Source organism: Ovis aries, chromosome 19 (genome assembly GCF_016772045.2).
Source record: "Ovis aries strain OAR_USU_Benz2616 breed Rambouillet chromosome 19, ARS-UI_Ramb_v3.0, whole genome shotgun sequence".
Lineage (NCBI taxonomy): Eukaryota > Metazoa > Chordata > Mammalia > Artiodactyla > Bovidae > Ovis > Ovis aries.
In genome coordinates this window covers 49,619,599-49,643,146 of record NC_056072.1, presented here as the reverse complement: position 1 = coordinate 49,643,146, position 23,548 = coordinate 49,619,599, and the positions used below count along the sequence as shown (strand labels likewise).

At 39.4% G+C, this 23,548-nt stretch overlaps 2 protein-coding genes across 9 annotated transcripts in view; one reads left to right on the top strand and one right to left on the bottom strand.

Moving 5' to 3' along the window:
* The window catches only part of DOCK3 (dedicator of cytokinesis 3), a 292,652-nt gene that overhangs the window by 95,133 nt on the left and 173,971 nt on the right, over positions 1-23,548 (top strand). For 7 of the 8 annotated variants that reach the window (XM_042236152.2, XM_042236151.2, XM_042236154.2 and 4 more), the window contains exon 6: positions 19,022-19,170. The exons of the other annotated variant lie outside the window; for it this stretch is intronic. In XM_042236152.2, the coding sequence (XP_042092086.1) occupies positions 19,022-19,170 (149 nt within the window). The remainder of the gene's footprint in view (positions 1-19,021; positions 19,171-23,548) is intronic. 8 annotated transcript variants of the gene reach the window in all.
* LOC101118481 (large ribosomal subunit protein uL18) lies at positions 11,397-12,390 on the bottom strand. Its single transcript, XM_004018431.6, has one exon. The coding sequence runs from the start codon at positions 12,346-12,348 to the stop codon at positions 11,455-11,457; it is 894 nt and encodes a 297-aa protein (XP_004018480.1). The 5' UTR covers positions 12,349-12,390; the 3' UTR covers positions 11,397-11,454.

The window sequence follows — 23,548 nt, the reverse complement described above, 5'->3', positions numbered from 1 at the left end:
AAGAGGCAGGTCAGGTGGTCTGTATTCCCATCTCTTTCAGCATTTTCCACAGTTTATTGTGATCCACACAGTCAAAGGCTTTGGCCTAGTCAATAAAGCAGAAATAGATGTTTTTCTGGAACTCTCTTGCTTTTCCATGATCCAGCGGATGTTGGCAATTTGATCTCTGGTTCCTCTGCCTTTTCTAAAACCAGCTTGAACATCAGGAAGTTCACGGTTCATGTATTGCTGAAACTGCATTAAACCTTAGAATTCAATGGAGCGCAAAAACTGACAGAAGTCCCATGGCCTTGTAAACATGTTGGTGAAGGAATTTAGTTTTCCTTCTTTGGGACAATTTGCAGGTTAGGAATCATTCCCCCAACTGTTTCAGCTTATTTTAGCAGCATCAGATGAATCTGTTATATGTATTAAGCCAAATCATTATCTGCTATTGTCTGAATGTTTATGTCCTCCTAAAATTCACAGATTGAACAAAACCTAATACCTGATGTGATGGTATTAGGAGGCAGTGCCTTTGAGAAGTTCTTAGGTCATGAGCGTAGAAGCCTCATAAATGGAATTAATGCTCTTCTGGGGTATAAAGACACCCCAGGGAATGAGCTAGCCCCTTCCACTGTGTAAAGACCCAGCAAGAAGTCTGCAGTTATCAACTGGGGTGTCTTTGCACTGGTCATCTGATTTTACACATGGTAATGCATATATTCCATTGCTACTCTCTCAATTTTTCCCACCCTCTCTGTCCCCCTCTGTGTCCACAAGTGTGTTCTCTATGTCTGCATCTTCATTGCTGCCTTGCAGATAGGTTCATCAGTACTGTCTTTCTAGATTCCATATATATGTGTTAACATACAATATTTGTCTTTCTTTTTTACTTCACTCTGTATAATAGGCTCTAGGTTCATCCACCTCATTAGAACTGACTCAAAGGCATTCCTTTTTTATAAATTTATTTTTTAAATTAATTTATTTTAATTGGAGGCTAATTACTTTACAATATTGTGGTGGTTTTTGCCATACATTGACATGAATCAGCCATGGGTGTACGTGTGTTCCCCATCTTGAACCCCTCTCCCACCTCCCTCCCCATCCCATCCCTCTGGGTCGTCCCAGTATACCAGCCCTGAGCACCCTGTCTCATGCGTTGAACCTGGACTGGCGATCTGTTTCACATATGGTAATATACATGTTTCAATGCTGTTCTCTCAGATCATCCCAGCCTCGCCTTCTCCCACAGAGTCCAAAAGACTGTTCTATACATCTGTGTCTCTTTTGCTGTCTCGCCTATAGGGTTATCATTACCATCTTTCTAAATTCCATATATATGTGTTAGTATACTGTATTGGTATTTTTCTTTCTGGCTTACGTCAGTCTATATAATAGGCTCTAGTTTCATCCACCTCATTAGAACTGATTCAAATGTATTCTTTTTAATGGCTGAGTAATACTCCATTGTGTATATGTACCACCGCTTTCTTATCCATTCGTCTGCTGATGGACATCTAGGTTGCTTCCATGTCCTGGCTATTATAAACAGTGCTGCGATGAACATTGGGGTACACATGCATTCCTTTTTATGGCTGAGTAGTATTCCATTGTGTGTATGTACCACAGCTTCTTTATCCGTCTGTTGATGGACATCTAGGTTGCTTCCATGTTCTAACTATTGTAAATAGTGCTGCAATGAACATTGGGGTAGCATGTATCTTTTTGAGTTAAAGCTTTCATCTTTTCTAGATATATACCCAGGAGTGTGATTACTGGATCATATGGTAACTCTATTTTTAGTTTTTTAAAGAACTTCCATACTGTTATTCATAGTGAGAAGACACTGGCTTTTTATTATTCTTCCTTGTCCTTAACGATTGATGAACTTGCACAAAGCAACAGTATTGTACCAATTAACCTAAGTCAGTCATTTCTAAGACTGACTATTTATAAGGAAGGAAATTGGTCCAGGTAAATGAAAAATAACTGCATGATTGCTAAAGAGAAGTAGTATTATTTTTAATGTGAGAAGGAAGAGTAATTTGGCATAGATCTCTTGAGCTTTTGTTTCTCTTATCAAGTCTGAAGGGAGTTTAGAAGTTGGGCATATGTTGATTCATTGTTAATTACAGAGTGTAGTGATAACAGGTTTGGGTATTAGTCAGTGTTCTCCTAGTCTTTGACAATAGCTCTTAATGCAGAAAGAAAAGGCTTTTTTCCCCTTTCTTTCTTTTTAAAATAGAATTAAGAGCTTTTCCAGTACCATTTCTTTGCATATGGCAGTGCCTTGGATTTGCGCCTTGAGATCGCTTTAACTGGGTATAATTCCAAAATAGACTTTTGCTTATTCTTCTCCTTTGTATTTGAAAGTGTTATTGCTGATGAATTAAACTTACTTTTTATGAACAACTTAAACGTGACATAGTTTCTTTACTGTAAGATGCATATAGATTGATTCTGTTGTTAAAATAAGGGCCAGTAGTGACAATAATAATACAAACCTTATTATTTTCTCTTGTATTGCTTCCTACTTAATAGAAGTATAATTAAAATGACAACTTGGTGATATTTAATATCATTTCATCTTATAAATTCCTAGTCCCAATTATTTCATACTTTCAGCTAAATGGAAACTCTTGAGTATCTGCCTGTGACCCTTGAGCTATGAATTAAAGCTGTCGTATGAGATGGCAGGTGACACGCCATAAAGATGCTATGTGAGATGAGTCAAGGGTCCCCTAAAAGATATATACTGATTATGAAGAGAAAAGGTTTGAAACTGGGAAGGAATTCATTACACCTGAAGTCATTGACTCTAGGAAATAGTAAGAGGCAATTCAGAGGCCAGATCTAATTTAAATGTTACATCTGGGTTTTTTACCAAAGTGCCCAGCACACAGTAAGGCCAAACAAAATGTTGGAGTTTGGAGCAGAGAAAAATTTATTGCAGGGCCTTGGTAGGAGAGAAGGCCAGAGACATCACTTTGCTGACAAAGGTCCATATAACTAAAGCCATGGTTTTTCCAGTAGTCATGTATGGATGTGAGAGTTGAACAATAAAGAAGGTTGAGCACTGAAGAATTATTACTTTTGAATTGTGGTGTTGGAGAAGACTCTTGAGAGTCCCTTTGATAGCAGGGAGATCAAACCAGTCAATCCGGAAGGAAATCAACCCTGAATATTCATTGGAAGGACTGATGCTAAAGCTCCAATACTCTGGCCACCTGATGCAGAGAACTTACTCGCTGGAGAAGACCCTGATGCTGGGAAAGATAGAAGGCAGGAGAAGGGGTTGGCAGAGGAAGAGATAGTTACATAGTATCACCAGCTCAATGGACATGAATTTGAGGAAAGTCCGGGAGGTAGTGGAGAACAGAGGAGCCTGGTAGGCTACAGTCCATGAGCTTGCAAAGAGTCGGACACACTTAGCAACTAAACAACAACAACTTGGTAGGAGATAAGTGACTTTTTCCTATCCACCAAAACTGTGATCTCTCTGAAGTGTTTCAGCAAAGCGCTTAGAACAAGCTGATGGAGGGATGTGGCTATTTGTTGCACACTTCTTGGTGCTGGAATCCTTTGTTCTTGCCACTGTCCCTGTAGGTCAGGTCAGATGTTTCTGTAAACATCCAACAAAACAACTGTGATTCTCTGTCCTGCAACTTTTTATCTGTATGTGAATAGACTATAAAAGACCAGCACCCTATATATTTCAGGCTATAGGCAGCATTATTTTATAAAAGGTACTGAGCAAGCATGCACTAAGCATAGGCATCTAATATGGAGTCAGATTTGTTCTTCCCTTTTACAACAGTAAAGTCAGTAAAAGAAGGTAAAAACGAAGTTATCATCCCCAAGAAGCTTTGAAATAAATTTTCCCTTTGGGAGTTAATAAAAAAGGTAATAAATGTTCATAGTATAGTTGCAGTTACCTTAGAAAAGGAATGTAGCCTACTGGACTTTTTAGGAACCAGCATGAATTTTTCTAAAGAAAAGTGTGTCAGCCAAAAGAGTGATTTGTAAATGATAGAAACGTAGAAAAAAAGGAGAACCACAGAGTCAGATGTTAGTACTGCACATCCAGATCCTTGAAGGGGAAAAGGGAGTGTTGTTAGGCTGGCCCTGCCCTTTCCTTCCTTGGGGCACATCCCTCCTGGTTAGCTGGTGTGTCTATGCGGTGGGTGGGCAAGCTTCCAGGATCTGGGCAGGCAAGAACTGATTTTTCAAGAGTCAACTATGAAATAAAGTGGAATTGAGCCAGAAAGGAGTAAAAACCAAATAGTGCAGCATAAATAACCTATTCAGATGGAGCCAGTGGACATTTCATAAAGCCCAGTCTATAGAAGAAGTGGCATTTATACTGCAGAGAGAGGTCTGGTTTCAATACATTGTGGAGATGCGTGCATCAGAGCATCTGACTGTCCTCTCAATATCCTTTGATGATTCATATGACACCTCCATTTTGCCTTGTTAGAGTCCACTGCAAGTGTGTGACCTGATGTTTTGATTCTTTCTAAGAGCTGGTAAGGCCAGTGCCAATATCAGGCCCTCTTACTATTTTTCACTGTAGAGTGACAACTTGGCATATTGTTTTGTTTATTATATTTTCTTTTGGAGCTCAAGGGATGGTTGAGATATTTATACTCCCTTGTTCATGGCACACTATAGTCATCAGTACAGTTAAGACTCCTCTCTTCCCTTATTTTCCCCCTTATTCTCTTTCTCTTGTTCCCAGTTTTGCCTCCAACTTCCTGCTGTTAGAAATACTACTGTGATAAATAAACATCTATAAATTCTCTCAGGGACCCATGTGAGGGTTTCTCTGGGATATCTCTGGGAGTGGGGTTGCTACATTGCAGAATATACACCTGTTTAATTTTATTATATTACTCTCCCAAATTGCTGACTGGGCTGTACTTTAATGATTTTTTAATAATTCTGTTAGATATAAAAGTGGCATCCTATTTCATTTTCCTTTGCTGATTTTTTTTTTTAAACTAGCAGTATTGATGTCCATTGCTTAGTGTATTTCTTTTTAGGATTTCCCTTTTTGTTAATTATTATTCATATGATTTATCTTTTTCACTTGGGATTTTTCTTTTTCTTGTTGATTTATAGAAGTTCGTTATACTCTTTACATCTTCCTTTTTTGATGAAATAGAGTTGAATTATTATATTAGTTTCAAGTGAGCAACACAGTGGCTCAGTATTTTTATAGATTATACTCCATTTAAAGTTATTATAAAATATTGGCTAGGGCTTCCCTGGTGGCTCAGTCGTAAAGAAACCCACTGCCAACGCAAGAGACACAGGTTTGGTCCCTTATCCAGGAAGATCCCACGTGCCTCGGAGCAACTAAGCTCGTGCACCACAACTGCTGAGCCTTTGTGCCTAAACACTGTGCTCTACAGCAAGAGAAGCCACCGCAGTGAGAAGCCCGTGCTCCGCACCTGGACGGTAACTGTTGCTCGCCACCACAAGAGAGAAGCCTGCTCAGCAATGCTGCTGCTGCTGCTGCTGAGTCACGTCAGTTGTGTCCAACTCTGTACAACCCCGTAGTCGGCAGCCCACCAGGCTCCCCCGTCCCTGGGATTCTCCAGCAAGAACACTGGAGTGGGTTGCCATTGCCTTCTCCAGTGCATGAAAGTGAAAAGTGAAAGTGAAGTCACTCAGTCGTGTCCGACTCTTAGCGACCCCATGGACTGCAGCCTACCAGGCTCCACCATCCATGGGATTTTCCAGGCAAGAGTACTGGAGTGGGGTGCCATTGCCTTCTCCGGCTCAGCAATGAAGACCCAGCAAAATGACCCAGTAATGAAGACCCAGCCAAAAATGAATTCATAAGTAAATAAAATTTTTAAATGCTTTAAAAATAATTGGCTATATTCCTCATGTTATACAATATATCCTTGTAGCTTACTTACTTATTTAGTAAATAGTAGTTTGTACTCCTTAATTCCCTACCCTTATTTTGCCCCTCCCACTTCCCCCTACATAGTATTTACCATTCATTTATCCTCTGTATTTGTGATTCTGTTATTGTTTTGATATATTCATTTGTTTATTTTTTTGATTCCACATGTAAGTGATATCATACAGTATTTTTCTCTGACTTATATCATGAAGGATGCTAAGTCTGCTAAGTTGCTTCAGTCGTGTCTGACTCTGTGCGACCCCATAGACGGCAGCCCACCAGGCTCCCCCGTCCCTGGGATTCTCCAGGCAAGAACCCCGGAGTGGGTTGCCATTTCCTTCCCCAATGCATGAAAGTGAAAAGTGAAAGTGAAGTCGCTCAGTTGTGTCTGACTCTTAGCGACCCCATGGACTGCAGCCCACCAGGCTCCTCAGTCCATGGGATTTTCCAGGCAAGAGTACTGGAGTGGGGTGCCATTGCCTTCTCCACCATGAAGGATAATACACTCCATATCCATCTATGTTGTCACAAATGGCAAAATTTCATCTTTTATGGGCAAGTAATATTCCATTGTATATACACCACATCTATCCCTTCATCTGTTAGTGGACACTTAGGTTGCTTCCATATCCTGGGTATTGAAAATTATGCTGCTGTGAACATTGGGATGCATGTATCTTTCTTGAATTAGTGTTTTCTCTTTGAATATATACCCAGAAGTGGAATTGCTGGGTTATGTGGTAGTTTTATTTTTAGTTTTTTGAGGTACCTCCACACCGTTTTCCGTAGTGACTGCACTATGTAAACTGTTACATTCCTGCCAGTGTACTAGGGTTCTCTCTTCATACTTTGCCTTCAGCATTTATCATTTGTAGACTTTTTGATGATTCGTCTTTCTGACTGGTTATGGTGGTTACTATGCAAAATAAATAAACAGCTTACACAACACAATAGCATAAAAGCAAACAACCTAATTAAAAAATGGTCAGAAGACCTAAACAGACATTCTTCCAGAGAAGATACATAGGTACATGAAAAGATGCTCAACATCACTAACTATTTCAGAAATGCAAATCAAAACCACAGTGAGATATGCCTCACAGCTCTCAGAATGACTGTCATCAAAAAGAACACAAATGTTGGTGAGGATATGTTTTAAAATTTATTTTTAATTGGAGGATAACTGCTTTACAGTATTGTGTTGGTTTCTGCCATCTGGTACATCAGCATGAACCAGCCATACATATGCATGTGTCCCCTCCCTCTTGAACCTCCCTCACACCTCCCACCCCTTCCCACCCCTCTAGGTTGTCACGGAGCACCAGGTTTGAGCACCCTGTGTCATCCAGCCAGTTCCCACTGGCAAAAAGTGAGGATACTTTTTAAGGGATAACGTACATAGGTAGTTAAAATATGAAAAAGCAAAAGGGTACAAATCAAGACCATGTTTACTAGTAGAAGATTGAAAAGGATTATTATTAGGCATTTGACCATAGTAAGATTCAGAGGTTAAGGCCGGATGTAGTATACTGGCAGGGGTGCTGTGATCATAGTTTGGAAGCCCATGTACATGACTTGGTGATGTACATGTCAGGTTCGTAGAAGAATGTCTGTTGGAGGGAGGGCAAAGAATATATTATGGTAAAAGCTGTACTTACGAGAACTTACTAGGTTCCAGGCACAGTTAACTCCTAAAATAATCCTAGATAGATGCTCTATTTGTTGTTGTTGTTATTGGGTGAGGCAACCACACTCACACAGGGATTAGTAAATTTGCCCAAGGCACAGCAGTTCACAGAGTTAAGACAGAAAACAGTCTAAATTCTGACTCTAGAGCCAGTACCCTTATCCACTATGCTGTATTGTCTTTATTTCAAAGAACTATGAGACCCCAGAGCAAGGGTAGGTCATAGGAAGGCAGGAGATGGTCTGGGTAAATTTCACAGATTGAGTGTTTTTAATGGTGATAAACATAAATTGTAAGAGTGGAGTGGTGGGGTGAAGTAATTTGTGTTTCTGTTTGAAGTTTCCAGCTGTTCTGTTGGTTTCACTAGGTAAGAGAGAGTCAGTAGGTAAGACTGGAGTAGACAGGGGTAAAATTTCGGTAGGTAAGACTGGAGCAGACGGGTAGAATTTGGCACAGCAGCATCCCTTAATGCCGTTGGAATTTTGGCCTTGCCTGAAAGTACTGTTCATGCAGCATCTCTAGATAACTTGGATGCAAGTGTGTGCCTTCTGCCTTTTCCACTCTTTGCTGAAGCTGGTTGACTCATAGTCTGAAGGGGCTTGTTTGGCAGGGTAGCTGCTATCATTTCTGCCCTGTATATACTGTCACCAGATGTGGAAGCCATGAACCAACAGATGCTGTGCTGTAGTCAAGAGACAAAGCTTTCTCCAGGGCGTTTTTCTGCTGTGGAATGTGTTTCATTTTTCATTCACTCTGGGAATGAGACATATAAATGATCTAGCTTTTGTGTTGATTCTGGCAGGAAATCACTGCACTTGTGCAGGTTTGGCTGCTGTCATTTGTTAATATTTAAAGTAATAAGCAGCAGTGAAAGCTGAATTGAGACTCTGTTTAACTTTGCGACCCAGAGAAACACACTTAGGGTAGGGGAGGCTTTTTATGGTAAGGGTTATTTAATTTCATTTTTAAAGATAATCAAATATGTTTATATGAATTTTTAAATAATATAGTAAAAATAACTAGGCCTTTAGTGAAAAATAGTAGTTTTTGGCCTTATCTCTTCCCATTCCTGATTGCCATTCCATACTTAAGTTTTTAACTTCTTTTAGCTGTTTCTTCTTTTATTTCATATTTCTAAATATTCTTTTAACATATATTTTGATTTTTCTATTTAGATGTTATTTAATGATTTTTTACTATAGAAGATAAGAATTAATCTTTGAATGTTTTTCTCCATACACATATACTCTTTCCATCCTCCAGCACTTCCAAAATAGTTATATCATCTTTTTTTTTTTTTTTTTTTGTTAAGGCAGTATGTAGCTGTTACTATGCCTGTGTGACTACTTTCACCTCTGAGCCATATAGGGAATTAAAGTTACATTTCCTTTCTTGTATAAATTTGTTTTTTTAATATTAATAATTGTTGCTTTTTGTTTTGTTTCATGTGTTTTCCTCCTAGTCTTCTGGCAGAAATGAAGATCTCCTTTGAATATGTTCACATACTTTAGGGTGTTTTTTTTTTTAGTTTAATTTTTTTTCCCCAGTGAAAACCTGTATGGAGCCCTCCAACCTCTTGTGTTAATCTGGCCTGAGGATTTCTTTGCCCCTCCCCTATGTTCCTTTATCTCCTGCATTAAACCAATGTCACTTTGATTCCTGGTTTACTTCCTCATTTGATGAATTACTTTCTCCATAACTTCCTGAGAAAAGTGTGTAGGAGAATATTTTTTGAGATTTTGCATACTTGAAATGTCTTTAGACCACCCTTACTTTGACTGATGGTTTGGCTTGATATAAAATTCTTGATTACAAATAATGAGCAGAAGTTTTAAAGTATTACTTTATTATTTTCTAGCTTCCAGTCTTGTTCCTGAGAAGTCCAATGTCATTCTAGTTCCTGAGTCTTTTATTAACAAGTTGTTTTCCATGAAAGATTTTAGGATCATCCCTTTGTCCCCAGTGGTCTGCAGTTTTACAGTGATATGTCTTAGTTGTATTTTTCCGTTGATTATACCAGCTATGCAATGAGTTCTCTCATTCTAGAAACTAGTTTACTTCAGTTCTGGAATATTGTATTGCAATACAATATTGTATAATAATTATTGTACTACTTCTTTGGCAGTTTCTTTCTGTCTGTTTATATAACTTTTTCTTCCTAGAAATTCTTTTATTAGAATTGGACATCCTAGAATGATTCACTAGTTTTCTTATATTTTCTCACTCATTTATCCATTGTATTATGTTTTTTGTATTACTCTGTGGTGGAATTCCTCAAAGTTTTAGTCTGTCATTATTACTGAATTTTGTTTTAAATTATAGCTATCCTCTTTCTACCTCCCACAAGCTTTTGGGGCTCTAGATCTTTTTCTTGTTTTGTTATCTCCTGTTCGTTTTTCAAGGGTGTACTGTAATCATTATGCTTTCTAGAATGTTGATTATTGTTTCTTTGAAATGTTCTTTTATTCCTGGAATGCTTTCTTTGTTATATTAATATATTTTTTTCCATTAATATTTAAGAATGATGCATCAACATTTTGACACAAATTAAAGGAGTAAATAAAGCCACCTCAGTTCAGTTCAGTTGCTCAGTCATGTCTGACTCTTTGTGACCCCATGAACCGCAGCATACCAGGCCTCCCTGTCTATCACCAACTCCCAGAGTCCACCCAAACCCATGTCCTTTGAGTCGGTGATGCCATCCAGCCATCTCATCCTCTGTCATCCTCTTCTCCTCCTGCCCTCAGTCTTTCCCAGCATCAGGGTCTTTTCAAATGAGTCAGCTCTTCGCATCAGGTGGCCAGCGTACTAGGGTTGCAGTTTCAAAATCAGCTCTACCAATGAACACCCAGGACTGATCTCCTTTAGGATGGACCAGTTGGGTCTCCTTGCAGTCCAAGGGACTCTCAAGAGTCTTCTCTAACACCACAGTTCAAAAGCATCAATTCTTTGGTACTCAGCTTTCTTTATAGTCCAACTCATATCCATACATGACCACTGGAAAACCATAGCCTTGACTAGGTGGACCTTTGTGGACAAAATGTCTCTGCTTTTTAATATGTTGTCTAGGTTGGTCATAACTTTCCTTCCAAGGAGTAGTTCAGTTCAGTCACTCAGTCGTGTCCGACTCTTTGCGACCCCATGAATCACAGCACGCCAGGCCTCCCTGTCCATCACCAACTCCTGGAGTTCACCCAAACTCATGTATATTGAGTCAGTGATGCCATCCAGCCATCTCATCCTCTGTCGTCCCCTTCTCCTCCTGCCCCCAATCCCTCCCAGCATCAGAGTCTTTTCCAATGAGTCAGCTCTTCGCTTGAGGTGGCCAAAGTATTGGAGTTTCAGCTTTAGCATCAGTCCTTCCAGTGAACACCCAGGACTGGTCTCCTTTAGGATGGACTGGTTGGATCTCCTTGCAGTCCAAGGGACTCTCAAGAGTCTTCTCCAACACCGCAGTTCAAAAGCAGCAATTCTTCAGCAATCAGCTTTCTTCACAGTCCAACTCTTACATCCATATATGACCACTGGAAAAACCATAGCCTTGACTAGACGAACCTTTGTTGACAAAGTAATATCTCTGCTTTTTAATATGCTATCTAGGTTGGTCATAACTTTCCTTCCAAGGAGTAAGTGTCTTTTAATTTCATGGCTGCAGTCACCATCTGCAGTGATTTTTGGAGCCCCCCAAAATAAAGTCTGACACTGTTTCCACTGTCCCCATCTATTTGCCATGAAGTGATGGGACCAGATGCCATGATCTTTGTTTTCTGAATGTTGAGTTTTTTTTTTTTTTTTTTTTTTTTGCTGTTCAATAAGTTTATTATTGTATTATCTGAAAAATCTTGATAGAAAATTGTGGTTTGGTTTAACTCTCAGCAGCTCGTTCCTGAGCTCTAAGGAAGCTTGCCTTCTTCTGAGCTACCCGATCTTTCTTCTGGGCAAGTGACATTTTGGGACGGTTCCACCTCTTCTTTTTAACTTCTTTCTTAGGCTTCTTCTCATACACTGGATTCTCTCGTATTGCAGCATGAGCTTTCTTATACATCTCCTCCATCATGTCTGGAGTTACGTTGTTCTTTATGTACTGAGAGAACTGTTTCTTGTAAGCATCTTCATCTTCTTCAATCAGGTAACGCATGTAATCTGCCACGTTTTGCCCCATGATGTGCTTTCGGTGGACCTCAGCACTGAATTCTTTGCTTTCTGAATCATAACCAGGGAACCGTTTGGTACTGTGAGGGATAGACAAGCCTCCATCGACAGCTCCCTTTAGGGCCCCAAAAACTTTATTCCCGGTAGTAGTTCTGGCAAGTCCTGCATCCAAGTAACAGGTGAAGGCACCAGGTTGACCATCAATGCTTTCCACATTGTATTCATCACCAGTCACCTCGACTTGGCCTTCATAAATTTTGTCCATACCAAACCTATTAAGAAGCCTGCGGGCCAGCAGCAGGCCAGTACAATATGCCGCAGCATAATTTGTCAGGCCAACCTTCACACCGTATTTTGGGAGTTCGTGAGCATAAGCTGCACAAACTATCATATCTCCTTCTATACGGGCATAAGCAATCTGACAAATGATATCTCTGTTCGTTACACGAACTATCATTCTGTATTTAGGTGTGTTGTACTTATTTTTATCTTGGATTACCAATCGTTTCCGAGCATAGTAGTCAGTTTTGCCCTCTCGCCTTCTTCTGAATTTCACTTGGTATCTCTTGAAGTAGGCCTTGTTCTTGACAACTTTAACAAACCCCATGCTGAGGAACAGAACCCCAACTCCGCGGCTTGCCACAGAGCTGCAGAACCAGCACGGCTCCGGGGGGGAAAAAAGCTGAATGTTGAGCTTTAAGCCAACTTTTTCACTCTCCTCTAACTTTCATCAAGAGGCTTTTTAGTTACGTTTTACTTGCTGCCATAAGGGTGGTGTCATCTGCATATCTGAGGTTATTGATATTTCTCCCATATATATAAATAAAAGAATGTTTGAAAGTAAGAGATGAAATAGAGAGAGGTCTAGGAATCTTCCCTTAACCACTTAAACTTTAGGTGCAGTGTTTAGTTTCTATTAAATTGATTTTGACCTAAAGTTTTTAGCACTTATGGCAGCCCCTTTGTTCTCTTTGACAAGAGCAGTACTTTTGATGTAATTTTTAAGTTAGATTTGTATAGTCCTATTCGTGTATGTTAAACAATCTGTGCATATATAGCTATAAAATAAGGTTAGCTTGGTTTGTGATGGATACCCAAAGCTTTGCTCATTTATTAGAGGCATTATTGCAGCACAGGTTTTCTTTCAACACTGAGTTACTAGCAGTTTAATAAAAATAATTTTTAAATCAGGAGTATTTCTGCAGAGCTCCAAGAATTCTTTCACAATGATAAAGTAAATTCTACCTGCTTGTGCTTGCAAAGTAGTTAAATTATTCTAAATGTATGGTTTTTGCTGGCTCTTCAGTATAGTTTCCAAACATTCTGTGACCATTCTTGACAAATATTAGAGCTTTTACAGAGGGTAAATATGTTACTAAGATTTCTTTTTCTTCTCCTTAAAACAATTTTTTGTCTTCCTTTTTTTAGCAATGATAGTAACTAGGGATGATTGTGTAGGAAAGCTAAATTTTATTGCCAGTCTGATTACAGGCATACCTGGTGTAACTGTGCTTTGCTTTGCTGTGCTTCACAGATACAGTGTTTTGGTTTTCTTTTTCTTTTTTTTTTTGCAAATTGAAGTCTGTGGCAACCTTGTGCAGAGCAAGTCTGTTGGTGCCATTTTCCCCACAGCATTTGCTCACTTCGTGTCTCTGTGTCTCATTCTGGTAATTCTTTTAATATTTCAAACTTTTTCATTATAATATTTGTTATGGTGATCTGTGATCAGTAATCTTTGTTATCATACTCCTTTTCCTCCTCACAAAAGGCTCAGATGATAGTTAGCATTTTTTAACAATAAGATATTTTAAATTGAGATATATACAGTGTTTCTTTAGACATTATTGCTATTGCACATTTAATAGACTACAGCTTAGTGTAAACCTAACTTTTATGTGCACTGGGAAGCCAAAAAATCTGTGTGACTCTCTTTATGTTCGTATTCACTTTATTGTGGTGATCTGGAACCAAACTCACAATATCCGTCAGTTCAGTTCAGTTCAGTTCAGTCGCTCAGTCGTGTCTGACTCTTTGTAACCTCATGAATCTCAGCATGTCAGGCCACCCTGTCCATCACTAACTCACTCAGACTCACGTCTGACTCACTCAGACTCACGTCCATCGAGTCAGTGATGCCATCCAGCCATCTCATGGTGTATCCCTTATATACTGTTAGTTTGGTTTACTAAGGAGCAGGTTTCTCAGAAGAAAATAATTTTTCAGCTGAGTGGGATGTTTAGCTGTCCTGTGGCATCAAGTGCTCGCAGGTAAATTGTGTGCTCTGGAGTCAGTCTCCCAGATTATTCATGGTGAATGGTGTGTGTTCTCTTCTGCTAGGTACTGTGTGGTGTCTGAGCAATGCTGGTGGAGCCTCTAGTGCTAGGACCTCTGGTCAAAGAGGCCATTAGGTTGGCCTGGAAAAAGAAGTTAGCACCGCATTGATTATAATAACAGGGCTGCTTTCTGATTGTATGATCTGTTTCTTTCTTATTGCAGATTAGTATTCCCAGCTTTATATAATTAGAAACAGTAACTGATTTTTCTATTGGAAAAAAATACCGTACAGTTGTGCTGGTTTCTACATAACGAACTACTCCAAAGCTTAGTGGCTTAAAACAGCGATGTACTGTATTTCATCTTCTCTGGATATAGTGAGGTCAGCTGGGCAGTTTTACGTAGGGTTTATCATTCTGTTGTAGCCACATGTTGGTAGAAGCTATACTCTTCTGAAGGTGTGGCTCGGCTAGGCGTGGCATCTGACATTGCTCACCCCCACAGCTGAGATGGCGTAGTGGAGTGTCTCCTTGTGGCCTCTCCACATAGCTTGGGCATTTCACAGCATGGCAGCTGGATTCTGAGAGGCAACCTCCCAAGAACATGTATTCCAAGAGACAGGAAACAGAAGCTGCCAGACTAGTTAAGGGCTGTGTCTAGAACTAGCCTACTCACTGCTGTCCCAGCTCACCACTGGATTGGTCAGAGCAGTCTTAGGGCCTGCCCAGATTTAGGGCTGTAAAGAAATAGGTTCCAGGGACTTCTCTGGCTGTGCAATGGTTAGGACTCCGTGCTTTCACTCGGTGGCTCAAGTTCAATCCCTGACCAGGGAATGAAGATCCTCCTAGCTGCAAGGCACAGCGAAAAAAGGAAAAGGAAAGAAAGAAAAAATGGGCTCCAGTTCATTCTAGGGGAGTGTCAGATTCATATTTTTGCAGAATAGCACTTGGGATGGGAGATATTATTGTCATCTTTGGAAAATACAATCTGTTAGAAACTCTTGATTTAAAAAAATAACCATGTAATGCCTTAAAAGAATGTATTAGTATATTCTTGCATTGATAGTATATGTGTGTGTGTGTGCATGTTTGTTATATAGATATTCTATGTATGTGTATGTGAGTATATATTATGTGTGTGCATGTATATATGAAGTGAAGTGAAGTCGCTCAGTTGTGTCCAACTTTGCAACCCCATGGACTGTGGTCAACCGGGCTCCTCCGTCCATGGGATTTTCCAGGCAAGAATACTAGAGTGGGTTGCCATTTCCTTCTCCAGGGGAACTTCCCGACCCAGGGATCGAACCCGGGTCTCCTGCATTGTAGGCAGATGCTTTACCGTCTGAGCCACAAGGGAAGCCCCCTCATACGTATACATGTGATATTTCAGTATCAATATACTTCATTATATGTGATTTAAAATAAACACAAAACTGCGCTTTTAATTAGTGTTCACAAAGTCAAAACCATCTAACAGTTGAGCTATCTTTCCCTTGACAATTTGTTACCATTCTCTATGAAACTTTTTTAAAGATCTTTTCTTCTGTTCTCAAACCTCTAACACTCCCTCTACTCACTCTTAGCTGGTGACCTTGCTTTTTATTTCCTTGAGAATAAAACATCCAAAGGGAAAATTTAGTTCTGTCACCGAATCTCCTGACTGCTGGTGTCATTACTCAGTTGTGTGTGCCTTTCCTTTCTATGACAGTGGAATATCCTGCTTAAGCAAAACCTCCTCTTTTAACCTGGGACCCATCTCTTCTTGACAACTCAAGGATTTAACATCCACATCATCAAATTTTCCCCTTTACCAGATTATTCCCTTCAGCATACAAATAGCCTAAAATTGTGTTTTGTTTTTAAAAATCCTGCCTGGTGGCTCAGATGGTAAAGAATCTGCCTACAGTGTGAGAGACCTGGGTTCGACCCCTGGGTTGGGAAGATCCCCTGAAGGTGGAAATGGCAACCCACTCCAATATTCTTGCCTGGAAAATGCCATGGACAGAGGAGCCTGGTGGGTTACAGTCCATGGGGTCACAGAGTTGGACACAACTGAGCGACTGACTCTTTGCTAATGGCACAATGCAGCTTTGCTACCCCGTTTCTCTGCCTCCAGTTAGTGAGAGTCTGCAGAAGTGTTGTCTGTGCCTTGTCTGTCCCCTCCTTCCCCATCGACCTTGAGACCGCCCTGGCCATCCCGTCAGTGGCCACCACAGCGCCAAGAACAGTGGCCAGTTCTCAGTCTGTGTTTCGTGTAACCTCTCAGTACATTTAACAAAGCCTTTAACGCCTGCTTTCTGTACTCTCTTGCTTTTCCTCTCACCTCGCTGCTTGCTTCTTAGTTTCCTTTGCTAGATTCTCCTCACTTTTCTGACCTCTAAGTGTTGAAACTCAGTGTCAAACTTAGCATGTCCAAGTTGAACCTTGTTTGCCTCTTCTAGGCCTGCTTCTCGGTCTAGGAAAAAGAATGGTCCTTGACTCCATTCATATCTCACATCCAATCTGTCAGCAGATATTGACAGCTCTAACTGCAAAACTTGTCAAAGTTCCAAACCCTGAAACGTTTACCTTTACCATTCTTACCTTTTTCCTGTCAGCCATCATCTTGGGGATTGTTGCAATAAATAGTTTCCTATCTGGAACCCCCACTGTCTCTTTGCACAGAGCACTCAGAGTAATGCTTTCAGGACTTCTGTCATATCACATTACGTTTCTGCTCCAAATCTCCAGAGGCTTCCAATTTTGCTAGGAATAAAAGCTTAAGCCCCTAATATAATTAACAAGTGAAGTCGCTCAGTTGTGTCCGACTCTTTGCGACCCCATGGACACCAGGCTCCTCCATCCATGGGATTTTCTAGACAAGAGTACGGAAGTGGGTTGCCATTTCCTTCTCCAGGAAACTTCCCAACCCAGGGATCGAACCCAGGTCTCCCACATTGTAGACAGACGCTTTACCATCTGAGCCACCAGGGAAGTCCTTATAATTAACAAAGACCCAGCCTAATCTGGTCCCATGTTGCCTCTCACTGCATGATCACCACTTTCCCCCTTGTTTGCTTTGTTTCAGATGCACTGATCTGTTCTCTGTGAATATGCCAAGTCTACTTCCACATTGAGGCATTTGCTCTTGCTGTTTCTCATGTCTGTAAAATTTCCCCAGTTTTCCTAAATGCTGTCACCATATTTCATTCAGGTTTCTACTTAAAGTTCAGCTCTCAAAGAAGCCTTTCCCTGACTATTCTACCTGAAGCAGTACCTTCTGTTTCCCAGCCAACTCACCCTTTGGTCACCCATTGTTCCTGTTCTGCTTTAATTTTTCTTCTTAGAATTATGTATTTGTATATGAGATATTATGTATATCTCACCACCATTATGTATTTGCCTGTGTGGTCTGTCTCTGCTCTCTAGAATGAAAGCACCATGAGAGTAGGGACTTAGGATCACAACAAAGTTATAGCACCCAGGAGGTGCTCCATAAGTGTTTGTTAACTGAGTGAATGAATAAATGCTTGTATGTCTGTATAGTGGATTGTTGCATATGGCTTGATGGGAAAGTATTAATCCTAACTTCCTATTTTAAATTCAGACGGGTGGCCCTGATTGGTCAAAGAGAAATGCATGTGCTGGAAGAAAACAGCACATTGCCACTGTTGCTTCAAGCTCTCAGTTTTGCAGATGCAGTTTGCTTAGGCTTTGTTGCTTTTGCGCTGGCGAAAATTTGGGTCCTGTCCATCTGCCAGCATTGTGTACCATCAAGGTGCTTAACCTTTCTTCATATGTTCATTGAGTAAAGAAAGAACAGCTTGATGGAGTTAGAGTGGGTGATTACTAAGGTCTCTTATTAATAGTTAAAAATAACTTCTCTTTAAAATGGGCCTTTATAAATCTAATGCTCCATTAGATGATTTCTGAGTACCACGTTATTCCAAACATTGTAATCATAAGATTAGGGCTACTTAAAAACATTAGCTGATTCTACTAATTGGTAATTTACTTTTTATAATTTTAATTATAAATTTTTTTATAGCCAGCTTATTTTGAATCCAGCTTATTTTGGCAAGTGTCTCTTTAGGGGAACTCCCAGATAGAGACTTTACTAACACTCTGGTAAAGATTGATCTGCCCTTAAAAGTGTTCTTTTGGACTAGTTACATTTGAGGAATTTTAATTATCATATAAAATTGTGCTTCTCTATAATAGAAACAGGAATCAAGAATTACAAAATCAAGATTTCACTTCTGAGCAAATAGAACTTTAGTTTTTAAACCTGTGTTCTTAAATGAATCTTTTTGATAAGCAGTTATGTACTGTCATAGCATTTACAGTTTTTACTTGTAAGGTTAAAAGCACTGTGATGTCCATAATTAAGTTCATTAAGATGTTTCCACTTAACTCTCATAAAGGTGAGACTTTTTATTGAACTGAAAAGAGTAGAAATCTGTGACACTGGGGACACATACTGTTTTCAAAAGCTAATTAAAACTAGATGAGGCCTGGAAACCTGGAATGAATCTCACTCCAGAGACTGTAACTTTATGTTGGAGCAGTTCCTTCAAAATAGGGCAAGTGATTCTCTCCCTCCCTCCGGCAACTTGAGTATCCTTCTGGAGAAGCCAGAGATGTTGCTGGATGGTTGAAATCTTCGTGGTAACGTACAGAGTAACTTCTGTCAGTGAAAACCTCTCTAGGTTTCTCTGTTTCTTTTTGTTGTAATTGAGTTTAGTAACTTACTGGAAAATTAATAGTCTAGGATAGAGTAAACAAATGGCATTTTACATGAGCCAGGTCAATTATGTTGTTAGATATCACTTTATAGAGATTTTTAGACAGTAGGAACTAAGGACATTGTTTTAACATTCTTAAATAAGCTTCTCTTTACATTGCCTTTTATTTTTTTAGAGGTTCAGAGAAATGAGCACTTTTCATAGTTTAACTGTTTCTCTTTTTTTTCATTCCCTTTCCATATCCCTTTTTTCATTTCACCCAACACCAAAAATACCCTTTCAGAAACATAAAGTAGATCTTTTCTACAAGCTGCGCCATGTGATGAATGAACTTATTGACCTTCGAAGGCAGCTGCTGTCTGGTCACCTGACTCAGGATCAGGTGCGGGAGGTTAAGCGGCACATCACCGTGCGCCTGGACTGGGGCAATGAGTAAGTATGAATATCATTTGGGCATCTCTCAGTTTCACTTATGATAACTCAGTCCTTATGGAGTTTGTACCTGATCAAAGCTTATCTTTAGGAATGAAAAGACATGGTTGTATTCGCCACTAAGCTTTGATCATGTTTTACAATGAGTAGTTGTTTCTTTTACTTTATAGCAAAGGATATTCACTGGTTGGTTCTACTCACTGAAACTCTGTCAGTCTCTATTTTCAGCCTCTATTTTCACTTCCAGAAAATTAAATAATTGGACCGCATTAACCTCTGGGCTTTCTTCCAGCTCATATTCCTTGGTCGTAGACCTCAGTAATCAGAATACTCTTTTGTTTCATCCTTTAGTATCTTTTAATTTCTTGTGAATTTAGTGTCCTTTACATCTTACAGTCATATAATGAATCTGAGTAAGCATATACTACAAACAGAAACTGTCTACATCTGTACTTCAGAATATTCTTAACTAATTTATCATTCAGAAATAGTCCTATATTTATGCAGTGGGTATGCTTATTTGCTATTGCCATTCAAGTAAAATTATAAGACTTTGACATGGGAAGCTAGAGTAGATAGTACTCAGGTTTTATTTCCTCCAGACTTAATAATTGATATAATTCTCAAATGCTTTTGTCATATTCTCTTAAAATCGGGCCCATTGAACTTTGAAGTGACTAGATTGCTTCCTATTTAAGATATACATATACCTGAAAGTATATTTTAGAACAAGTGTTTAGCTCCTCTCCTCCCCAAGACATCATTGAAATTATTAAAAAAAAAAAAAAAAAAGAATGGGAGAAGCCCAGCAATAAATGGGAAATATGAGCCTATTTCTAGAAGCTGAAAAATAGATGGAGGATTAGTGACAGAAGAAGCCTATAATATGGAGGAAACCTTAGCTAATGAAGGAGCTGGTTTACCGTGCAGCTGCTAGAATCATGAAGGAAAGGGAGTGTGTGCTGGAGCTTAAAAAAGGAGGTGCTTAAAAGTATATAAAGTAGTAGTTCACCGCCATGAGTGGAAAGCCTGGCAGCCATCTGTTTCCCCTTTAGATGAACGAAGACCAATTGCCTGGTGGGAAACTGGGCAACAAATGTTTGAACTGGGACTTTATTGGAAAGCCTTCCATTGTGACGCATTTAAGGGTTTCGAAGTATAATGACCAGATCCCTTCCACCTACCAGAAAGAGAAACCTGCTAGCCATTCACCCATGTATAAAATCTCTGCATGTCTCTAGTGCCTTTTCGGAGAAGGCAGTGGCAACCCACTCCAATACTCTTGCCTGGAAAATCCCATGGGCGGAGGAGCCTGGTGGGCTGCAGTCCATGGGGCTGCTGAGAGTCAGACATAATTGAACGACTTCACTTTCACTTTTCACTTTCATGTGTTGAAGAAGGAAATGGCAACCCACTCCACTGTTCTTGCCTAGAGAATCTCAGGGATGGGGGAGCCTTCTGGGCTTCCGTCTGTGGGGTCACACAGTCAGACACAACTGAAGCAACTTAGCAGCAGCAGCAATGCCTTTTAAATTTGAATGGACAGTCAAGTATTACCAGGTATTTGAAGAAATACTTTCACAGGGAATAACGGGAGATGAATAAAATATCTGGCCCCAGAGAGAGCTTGAGACTAGCAAAGAATGTTAAAAATTCCTGAGTAACAAAGAGAATCAAGAAGATTCATTATGTATTATAAAATGCTATGAAAAAGGAAGAGAGAATAGGACTTCAAAAAAGAATTCAGGAAGAGAACAGGAAGGTAAGATTGTCCCCTTCATTCCCAGAATACTGAAATATCTTTTTTTAAACAAGTTTATTAACATTAGCTTCCCTGGTGACTTCCCTGGTGACTCAGATGGTAAAGAATCTACTTGCAATGCAGGATACCTGGGTTCAATCCCTGGGTCAGGAAGATCCCCTGGAGAAGGGAATGGCCACCCACTCCAGTATTCTTGTCTAGAGAATTCCATGGACAGAGGAGCCTGGTGGGCTACAGTTCATGGGGTCACAAAAAGTCGCACATGACTGAGCAACTAACACACGTTAGCATTAGCAGTTTTGTTCACATACCATACAGTTCCCCACATTTTTATTTTTTAATTTGAATTTATTTATTTTTAATTGGAGGATAATTGCTTTACAATATTATGTTGGTTTCTGCCTTACATCAACATGAATTAGCCATAGGTATATATATGTCCCTTCCCTCTTCAGCCTCCCTCCCACCTCCTGCCCCATCCTACTCTTCTAGGTTGTCACAGAGCACCAGATTTGAGCTCGCTGCATCATATAGCAAGTTTCCACTGGCTGTCTCATTTTACGTATGGTAATGTGCATGTTTCAGCACTACTCTCTCAGTTCGTCCACCCTCTCCCCCATCTCTACCTGTGTCCACAAGTCTGTTCTCTGTGTCTGTGTCTCTGTTGCTGCCCTGTAGATAGGTTCCTCAGTGCCATCTTTCCAGATTCCATATGTATGCATTAATATACGATATTTGTCTTTCTCTTTCTGACTTACTTCACTCTATATAATAGGCTTTAGGTTCATCCACCTCATTAGAACTGAGTCAAATGGGCTCTTTTTTATGGCTAAGTACAGATCACCAATTTAAATCAGACAGTTCAATGATTTTTAGTACATTCACAGACTTAATACAATCATCACCAGAATCAGTTTTATCACCCTTAAAAGAGCTGTGCTTTTTAGTTATCATCTCCCTCATCTATCTCTAAAGATTTGCCTATTCTGGACATTTAATATAAATGGAGTCATATAATTGGTCTTTTATAATTGGCTTAATGTACCCTGCTGTGGGTTTTGGTTTTTCTTCTCCCATTTATTATACTAGGTGTTTGATGGGCTCTTCCAGTCCTAAGTCACCTGGTCTTTGGGTCTGGGAAATTCTCTTCTATCATTTTTTCAGAATTTCCTCTTTATTGCCTTTGTTCTTTTCCTGGAAATATAACATCTGGTTGTTGGATCGCCTAGACTGAATCTCTGTTTACTCTTTCCTCAACCATTTCCTAGCTTTTTGTTTTATTTTCCTACAGATAACAATAATAATTTTAGTTATTTGTGATCTTTCAAAGTGACAATATCCTGTCCTTATTTGTTTTATTAAATTACAGCCTCTCTTGACTGTTAACAGGATTGCTTGGCACACATCACAGATTCCTTGTATGATATAACATGGATTCAGATGTACCGTAAATCAGACAGTATTCTCTAAATCTAACGTTAGGCAATAAAAATCTTAGCAAATGTAATGTGCATAGCTGGTGATCTTGTCTCCTCTGCTCAAGACAGTAGAATATATATAAAATGGTATCATTGTATTTATTTTAAACAATCAATAATAGTAATTTGCAAACACATCATCACTTTGTGCCAAGCAAAACTGATGGTAATAACAGTTATATAAATCCTATGTTGCAGTTTCACTGCACTATACATATCAGTAAATTCACAAGAGAAATATTTTAGAACTATCAGTACCTCTTTATGATGAAAGTTACAAAACAGACCAATTATATTTTGCAATCAAATCTTAAAACTTAAAAATGATAGCTTGGAAACAAGTTCAAATTGTATTTGAAAAAGACAGAGAACACTGAAGTATCTACCAGCAAAGTACAGAGCTGTTCCACCTTCATTAATAACTTTTTCTCAGCAGAGTAGGAACATGCTTGTGTGTGTGTTTGGGGGAGTGTTTATATGTTCATTTTAATAAACAAAAACCAGGAACGTAATTCCGTCCCCCCACATTTTGTAAACCTTCTCCCTCCTTTCTTCTTTGATCCTCCTCTCCAGGTGTTTCTGTATCTTCTTGCCTCCTTTCTCCCTCCCCTTCCACTTCTTTCTTTCCCTAGTTCTTCATTCTATTTTCCCCTCTACCCCTGGAGGAAAATACAGTCACTTAAACTCAAATGACAACTTTGTAGGTCTACTATTATTAAAGGAAAAAGACAAACTGATGGGACTATTCTCTCTGGTTCTCACTTGAACTGAGTAAACCTTTAAAAAATATTCCTTCTTAATTTGAAAGAAGAGATAGTGTACTGCAAAATGAAGTCATTCCATACCATTAGGTTAACTAAAGGAGACTGCTCCATGCAACAGCTGAGCACCGATAACCATATCCGTTGTCCACCTTTTATGCCCTCATAGCTCTACACTTCTTGTTCCACTAACACTTAAAAATACCATAAAATATTGAAGCTTAGCATATGTTGGCATGTTGTGAGTGCACAATCAATATTTTCTGAATGTGTTTTTACATTGTAATTGATGTAATGATGTATTAATCATATATAATTTTAAACTTTGTGCCTTTTTCTTTAGACTCTTAGACCTTATAGCTCTGCCTTTTCAGAAT

Bases quoted from the DNA above. Each gene is read 5' to 3' on its own strand.
- LOC101118481 (XM_004018431.6), bottom strand. From the start codon at position 12,348: ATGGGGTTTGTTAAAGTTGTCAAGAACAAGGCCTACTTCAAGAGATAC.